The sequence below is a fragment of the Dendrobates tinctorius genome, unplaced genomic scaffold (assembly GCF_039654945.1).
Source record: "Dendrobates tinctorius isolate UK_male_01 unplaced genomic scaffold, ASM3965494v1 ptg000048l, whole genome shotgun sequence".
Lineage (NCBI taxonomy): Eukaryota > Metazoa > Chordata > Amphibia > Anura > Dendrobatidae > Dendrobates > Dendrobates tinctorius.
In genome coordinates, this window is record NW_027361716.1 from 2740622 (window position 1) to 2749411 (window position 8790).

The following is an 8790-nucleotide window of genomic DNA, read 5'->3' on the forward strand; positions in this document are numbered from 1 at the left end:
TGATGGCGTAAGACTATTTAAAAATTCAACAGGATAATGCTCTCGTTCATATTCATTGTCTACATCCACCGAATCATCACTTTTGTACAAGTCCAGGCATTCTGTCCATTACACGGTCATTTAGCATAGCCACATCATCGTTCTTAGTACACAGAATTGCATAGGAAGAGGCCCTCTCAACACTGCTTTGATCATCCACATCAATTTCAACATGTTGTCCAAAAAACATCACTTACGATGCAGTCAGTGCACAACATGTCTTCTGGGATTTCAATAATGTCTTCGCCAAGGTTGTACGGATTACTAAGTTCACCATTACGAAGTTTAATAAGCCAGTTGCTGGAGTCTGGGTCAGAAGATGGCATGTTGTTCATTAGTTGGAGTTTAGTAAACTGTTTCCAAAGATCGGCCATTTTTAAGCTGGACTCTATAACGTCTGCTCTTGTTCCATTTGGGATGACTGGAAGGCATTGTCTAAAATCTCCGCCAATAACAAAAACTTTACCTCCAAACGGAATTTTATATTTTTCTGTAACATTTGTAGTCATTGCTTCACACAGAAGTCTGTCAATTAAGGTCAAAGCGTATTTTGGAGCCATGGTGCATTCGTCAAGTATCAAAAGATTTGCATTGTATAACATTTTTCCTGCAAATGTGTCTTGTTTTATTCGGGAAACAGAGATTTCATTCACTGGTACTGGTATCCCAAAGAATGAATGCATAGTACGACCTCCTTGTAAAAGGTTTGCTGCAATACCTGTTGTAGCCGATGGCAATACCACTTTTCCCAAACTTCTAACGTGATGCATTAAAACTTCATAGAGGTATGTTTTACTGCTTCCTCCTGGACCATCAATAAAGAAACATTTAGGCCTTAGATCTGCTTTGTTTTCTATAGCACTTACAATAGTGTCATATGCAATGCGTTGTTGTGCATTTAATGAGTTTCTTTTCTGTGTTGCCAACAATAATTCGGAACCTTCGTCATACTCTGGAACTTGTGTAACTTGAATTTCAGGCTGGGGCAAATTAAAATCTGAAAACGTTTTACCATGCAGTAGTAAGATATTTTGGACATCTTACATGGCATAAGATTCACAATTTTGACAATTTCCACTTTTGTTATGAAGCTGTAAGCAATAATCTTGGATTATATGTTCTTTGAAATGTGTCCAAAGTTGAGCCGGATTTGTAGGTGGCCCAAATGCGCAGCTGTAGGCAAACAATTCACGACGTTGCTTAGGCATATGTAGGGTAACTGCGTCTTCTAAAGTTAGTGTCCACACAGTATCTATAATAATAAATGCCCTAACCAGCTTCCGGTTGTAACAACTTCCGTCCAGTTGTAACCGGTGACGTCACCACACACACACGCACATGTTAACCCTCAACACACCACACCGCCTCAACACACACTCCTCTCACCTTTCACCTCCACTCATGTCCACTCACTCTTTCACTCCACATACGTTCCTTTCTCTCACTCTGTTTCTCATACTCACACCGTCATCGTCGCTGCCCCGACATCTTCCTCCGCCGCCGCGATCCAGGATCCAGACGTTCTCCAGGCCGCCGACATGTTCTTGCGGGACGCCATCTTGGATGTCGTGAAGTCCCGCGAGATTCAAGATGGCGTCGCCGCAACAATATGTCGCTGGCGTGGACGACATCGGGATCCAAAAAGATGGCGTCGGCGAAATCTCGCGAGATTACGCCGACGCCATTTTGGATCCCGATGTCGCCCATGCCAGCGACATGTTGTTGCGGCGACACCATCTTGAATATCGCGGGACTTCACGACATCCAAGATGGCGTCCCGCAAGAATATGTCGCTGGCGTGGGCGACATCGGGATCCAAAATGGCGTCGGCGTAATCTCGCGAGATTTCGCCGACGCCATCTTTTTGGATCCCGAAGTCGTCCACGCCAGCGACATGTTGTTGCGGCGACGCTATCTTGAATATCGCGGGATTTCACGAAATCCAAGATGGCGTCCCGCAAGAACATGTCGGCGGCCTGGAGAACGTCTGGATCCTGGATCGCGGCGGCGGAGGAAGATGTCGGGGCAGCGACGATGACGGTGTGAGTATGAGAAACGGAGTGAGAGAAAGGAACGTATGTGGAGTGAAAGAGTGAGTGGACATGAGTGGAGGTGAAAGGTGAGAGGAGTGTGTGTTGAGGCGGTGTGGTGTGTTGAGGGTTAACATGGCAAGAGGTGTTAACGACGTCAGCGAAATCTCGCGAGATTTCGCCGACGCCATCTTGCATTCGTGAAATTGCGTCATTTACCTCACGCCGACTTGCTGTGCGGACGCTTGGCATTGCCTGTACCACCATAACTACTGCTGCCTTGGTCCTATGCCTGTTTACTGCCGGTGTCTAATTACTGGACCAATTTGCCTGTACCGCCTTAACTACTGCTGCCTTGCTCCTCTGCCGGTGTCTAATTACAGGACCAATTTGCCTATACCGCCATAACTACTGCCTTTGTCCTCTGCCGGTGTCTAATTACAGGGCCAATTTGCCTATACTGCCATAACTACTGCTGCCTTTGTCCTCTGCCAGTGTCTAATTACAGGGCCAATTTGCCTCTATCGCCATAACTACTGCTGCTTTGGTCATCTGCCTGTTTACTGCCGGTGTCTAATTACAAGGCCAATTTGCCTCTACCGCCATAACTACTGCTGCCTTGCTCCTCTGCCGGTGTCTAATTACAGGGCTAATTTGCCTCTACCGCCATAACTACTGCTGCCTTGTTCCTCTGCCGGTGTCTAATTGTCTAATTACAGGGCTAATTTGCCTCTACCGCCATAACTACTGCTACCTTGCTCCTCTGCCGGTGTCTAATTACAGGGCCAATTTGCCTCTACCGCCATAACTACTGCTGCCTTGCTCCTCTGCCGGTGTCTAATTACAGGGCCAATTTGCCACTACCGCCATAACTACTGCTGCATTGCTCCTCTGCTGGTGTCTAATTACAGGGCCAATTTGCCAATACCGCCATAACTACTGCTGCCTTGCTCCTCTGCCGGTGTCTAATTACAGGGCCAATTTGCCAATACCGCCATAAGTACTGCTGCCTTGCTCCTCTGACTGTTCACTGCCTGTGTCTAATTACAGGGCCAATTTGCCTCTACCGCCATAACTACTGCTGCCTTGCTCCTCTGCCGGTGTCTAATTACAGGGCCAATTTGCCTCTACCGCCATAACTACTGCTGCCTTGCTCCTCTGCCGGTGTCTAATTACAGGGCCAATTTGCCTCTACCGCCATAACTACTGCTGCCTTGCTCCTCTGCCGGTGTCTAATTACAGGGCCAATTTGCCTCTACCGCCATAACTACTGCTGCCTTGCTCCTCTGCCGGTGTCTAACTACAGGGCCAATTTGCCACTACCACTTCATAACTACTGCTGGGCAATTACAGGGTCAATTAGTATCTGTTTACGCTACAATACTCCAGGACGCCTTCTTCACTGCCAGATAACTGCCAAATAGACTCCTTTACCTGTGCCAACATGAGTCATAACAAAAAGTATGCCAATGCCAGTGAAAGGAAAGCAGCTTTAGCACTACGACAAAAACAACGCCGTGCTAATGAGACTCCTGAGGAAAAACACCATCGCCTTGAGAAGATTAAGGCTTATAAACGCCGTCGCCTCACACACGAATCCCCTAACTCTAAATCCATAAGATTGGCTGAAGAAGCCTCTGCACGCCGTCACCGCCGACAACAGACGGCCTCTTCCTCATCATTATTATTAGACTCACAACAGGATGCTTCCACATCAGCATGTGGAACAATTTACTGCTACACTTCATCCCATATACCGTTCACTGACATAACTAATCAGCAATCTGTTTCTGCCCTATCAATACCACCATTCAATACCGATGCACAGTATGCCAATGCCAGTGAAAGGAAAGCAGCTTTAGCACTACGACAAAAACACCGCCATGCTAATGAGACTCCTGAGGAAAAACAGCATCGACTTGACAAGATTAAGGCTTATAAACGCCGTCGTCTCACACACGAATCCCCTAACTCTAAATCTATTATATTGGCTGAAGAAGCCTCTACACGCCATCACCGCCAACAACAGACCGCTTCTTCCTCATCATTATTAGTAGACTCACAACAGGATGCTTCCACATCAGCATGTGGAACAAGTTACTACCACACTTCATCCTATATGCCGTTCACTGACATGACTAATCAGCAATCTGTTTCTGCCCTATCAATACCACCATTCAATACCAACGCACAGTTTCTTTACATACAAGCTGCAGTTAGCCCGCAGAAAGTGCAACCAAGACAAATATACGTTGGCCTCAAAACTAGGCGCACCCCATCGGTTGGACATGCACTTCTACTACAACCTCACATTTTCACTAATGATGAAAATAGTATTACCGAACACAGCTGTGGTGACATGACCCATGTATGTGAGCATTGCGAAGCTTTGCATTTTGTAGCAGAGATACCTTCTGATAACAACTTTACGCTCTGCTGTCAGAAGGGTAAAGTCCATGTACCCATACTACAATATCCTGATGTCTTTACACGTTTGCTGAAAGGGCAAAGTGAATTTAGCAAAAATTTCATGGATAATATTCGAAGTATTAACAGTTCCTTTGCTTTTGCCTCCATGGGTGCAAATATTTCACCACCTCCTGGATATGGCCCATACTGTTTCCGCATACATGGCCAGATCTATCATAGAACTGGAACACTACATCCCTCAGATGACCAGCAACGCGCATTTGCCCAACTTTACATTCTCGATACCACTACTGCAAACGAACAACGCTTACGATGTAAAGAAAAACAAAAATGTCATCCTACATTGATGAACATTATTGCCCTTCAAATCCAAACTATTAATCCTTTTGTGGAAGCTTATCAAATGTTACGTGATGTGGAAGAACAAGAAAAAATTAAATCTCTACAAAACTGAACTGTCATGCCAAACATCACTATGGCTATTAAACAAGATCGTACTCAAGACCCTCGACGCTACAATAATCCCACGGTCAGTGAAGTAGCAGTCGTGTTTCAAAATGACATTGGTGAGCCACCTTTCAATAGAGACATATTAATTCATTTAAAACCTGATCCCCATAACCCTTTAGCTCCAAAAACACAACAAATTAGTATTCTCCATAGCAATTTGGATGCCCTCCTCTATCCAATATTTTTCCCTTATGGAGACCAAGGATGGCATGATGGACTCAAACAACAAGGCAAAAGTTCGAGGAGGATCACTCAACTCCAATACTATTGCTATATGTTATCTGTCAGAAATTACTTTAATCCACTCCTCAATGGTGGTAAGCTAACACAGCAATATTTAGTAGATGCTTATGTCAAAATCGAAGCTAATCGCCTACATTACATCCGCAAACACCAAAAAGATTTAAAAGTGGAGGATTACTGCCTCCTTCAAGAACATCTACTCAAAAAATCGGTTCAAAAGGGCATCCCTATTGGGAAAACCGTCATTTTACCATCTTCTTTTGAAGGCAGTCCAAGAAACATGCAGCAGCGCTACCAGGATGCTATGGCTATTGTTACAAAGTATGGTCGACCAGATCTATTTATCACCATGACATGTAATCCTAAGTGGAATGAGATTACTACACATTTAGAACCGTGGCAGCGTGTTGAACACAGACCAGACTTGGTTGCACGTGTCTTTAAAATTAAACTGGAATCCCTCTTAAAAGACATTAGCAGTGGATTATTTGGAAACGTCACTGCAATGGTCCATGTCATTGAATTTCAGAAGCGTGGTCTCCCACACGCTCATATTTTAATTATTCTTGACAGCCTGTCTAAATTACGGACTGAGGCGGACATAGACAATATAGTCTGGGCTGAAATACCTGATGAAACAATCTACCCTCAGCTCCATAACATTGTTCTTCAACACATGATTCATGGTCCCTGTGGAGAACACAATCCTAATTCTCCCTGTATGGATCTTGGAAAGTGTAGCAAAGGTTTCCCAAAACAAAACCAACCATATACCATCAAAGAAAAGGATGGCTATCCCACTTACCGCAGACCCATTGGCAAAACATATGAACACCATTCTAAGACGATTGACAATTCATGGGTAGTTCCATATAACCCATTTTTACTCACCAAATACAAGTGCCATATTAATGTAGAAATATGTGCTTCCATTCAAAGTGTAAAATATTTATTTAAATACGTTTACAAAGGACATGACAAAGCCAACCTTGAAATTTCCCAAAATAACATCCAACATGATGAAACACACCAATTTACGGATACCAGATATGTTAGTGCACCTGAGGCTGCATGGCGGATATTTGCTTTTCCTATGCATAAACAATCTCATGCCATCATTCGCCTAGCCGTACATCTGCCTAATTCTCAACCACTCTATTTTCATGAGAATGACTCTGCAGACAACATCCATCAAAAGCTCAATTCCAATTCTACACTTATGGCGTATTTCAACCTTAATAAGATCGACCACAATGCACATAACTATTTCTACCGCGAAATTCCAGAACACTACGTTTGGAAACAAGGCACATGGGAACAAAGAAAACGTGGGGGTCTCACAGTTATTGGAAGAATGTATACTGTTAGTGTGAAAGACCAAGAACGCTATTATTTACGTTTGTTGTTACTGCATGTAAAAGCTGCTACCAGTTTTGACAGCATTAAAACCGTCAATGGAGTTATGCATGAAACCTTTAAGGATGCTGCGTTAGCACTTGGATTATTATTCGATGATAGCATCTGGAGACATACTTTAACAGATGCTTGCATTCTTAACATGCCTTCCCAACTTAGAGACATGTTTGCTTATATCTGTATTTTTGGCCCCCCCAGTAATCCACTTGAATTGTGGAATGAATTTAAGGACCATTTTTTACAAGACTATTGTCATACATACCACAGCAACACTGAAGAGTGTATCGATTGTGAAGGATATGCTATGAAAGATGTCCAAGATGTCCTCATAGTCCATGGAAAAACTTTTGCTGATTATAATTTACCACGCCCAGCAAAAAATATTAAACAACTCCTTAAACAATATGATAAGGATTATGAGTTAAAAAAAGCTGCAGAGATGAAAGAAACTCTTAATCAGGAGCAACTTTTTGCCTATGATGTCATTACTGAAGCTTTACAAAATAGCAGTTTAATACCAAAGTGCTTTTTTCTCGATGGACCTGGTGGCAGTGGAAAGACCTACCTATACCATCTACTTACACATCATTTAAGAGGACAAGGAGAAATTGTGTCACCTGCAGCAACTACAGGAATAGCATCTAACTTGATACAAGGAGGCCGAACAATCCACTCTCTATATGGCATACCTATTCCGATCAACGAAACATCTGTTTCCAGGATTAAAAACGATACAAATGCAGGAAAACATTTACAGAGTACAAAACTTTTTATTATTGATGAGTGCACTATGGTCCAAAAACATGCATTGAATGTGATAGATAGACTTCTACGTGACATCATGACAACAAATGTTGCTGAAAAAAATAAAACACCATTTGGAGGTAAAGTTATTGTTCTTGGAGGAGACTTCAGACAATGTCTTCCTGACATCGCTCATGGAACAAGAATAGACATTGTAGATTCCTGCATTAAATATTCAGAACATTGGCAACATTTTACCAGACTACCGCTAATTAACAACATGCGCGCCACTGATCCTGAATACAGCACTTGGTTGCTTAAACTTGGAAATGGTGAGCTGTCTAATGAACATAACCTTGGAGAGGATGTCATTGAAATTCCTCCAGACATGCTTTGCACTGGCTCTATAGTAACCGAGATCTTTGGAGACCATATTTGCATTGATGTTAATGACCAACAAAGCCTCGACACTGCTGCATCACATGCTATACTATGTCCGAAAAATGATGACGTCGATTTTCTGAACTGTAAAGTAATGGATCGCATTAGTGGTGATTATACTGTATATACAAGTGATGATTCTGTCGATGCTGATGAGGCAGAGGAATGTGAAAACTACCCAGTTGAATTTTTAAACTCTCTGACACCATCAGGAATGCCATCACATCTCTTAAAACTTAAAATTGGCACCATTGTGATGCTATTAAGAAACCTAAACACCAAGAAAGGTCTCTGCAATGGCACTCGCCTCATTGTCATTGCCTTACTCCGCAACATCATACAGGCTAAAGTGATTACTGGCTCAGCTGAAGGAGACATTGTGTTTATTCCACGCATCAATTTGTGTCCTTCAGAAACTGGGTTACCTTTTAAATTAAAACGTCGACAGTTTCCTCTAAAACCTGCTTTTGCTATGACCATTAACAAATCCCAAGGACAGACCCTCAATCGAGTTGGAATTTTTTTGCCCGAACCTGTATTTGCCCATGGACAATTGTATGTTGCATTCTCCCGAGTAAAGCAACGCAGCAACGTTAGGGTCAAAGTGGTGGATACACCACTTCAAGGACAATTGCTACCTAATAGCCCAAAAATCTTCACTAGAAATGTCGTTTACAAAAATGTCTTACTTTAAACTATTTAAGTTGGTCCTGGAATTGATAGATATATAGATATATAAATAATAGTTACATTCTAAATAGATATAGATAATAGACTTCTAAGACTTCTATACATAGCTTGATATATGTTATATATATAAATAATTTAAGCAGATAGATATATCTTACACTAATTATCTCTTTCACATATATGTCATAGACATATTTAAATCCATAAAAATATACATAGGTATAGGTATATATAGATTAAAAAAAAA

General features: G+C 42.3%; 2 protein-coding genes across 2 annotated transcripts; one reads left to right on the forward strand and one right to left on the reverse strand.

The window, feature by feature from the left end:
* Positions 1-206: 206 nt before the first annotated feature.
* LOC141090264 (ATP-dependent DNA helicase pif1-like) lies at positions 207-1090 on the reverse strand. The gene is made up of 2 exons (XM_073576360.1): positions 1084-1090; positions 207-1036 (listed from the first exon to the last, which is right to left on the reverse strand). The coding sequence occupies exons 1-2, from the start codon at positions 1088-1090 to the stop codon at positions 207-209; spliced, it is 837 nt and encodes a 278-aa protein (XP_073432461.1).
* Positions 1091-1166: 76 nt separating this feature from the next.
* Positions 1167-8578, forward strand: LOC141090265 (uncharacterized). The gene is made up of 3 exons (XM_073576361.1): positions 1167-1191; positions 5207-6735; positions 7996-8578. The coding sequence occupies exons 1-3, from the start codon at positions 1167-1169 to the stop codon at positions 8545-8547; spliced, it is 2106 nt and encodes a 701-aa protein (XP_073432462.1). The 3' UTR covers positions 8548-8578.
* The last annotated feature ends 212 nt before the right edge of the window (positions 8579-8790 follow it).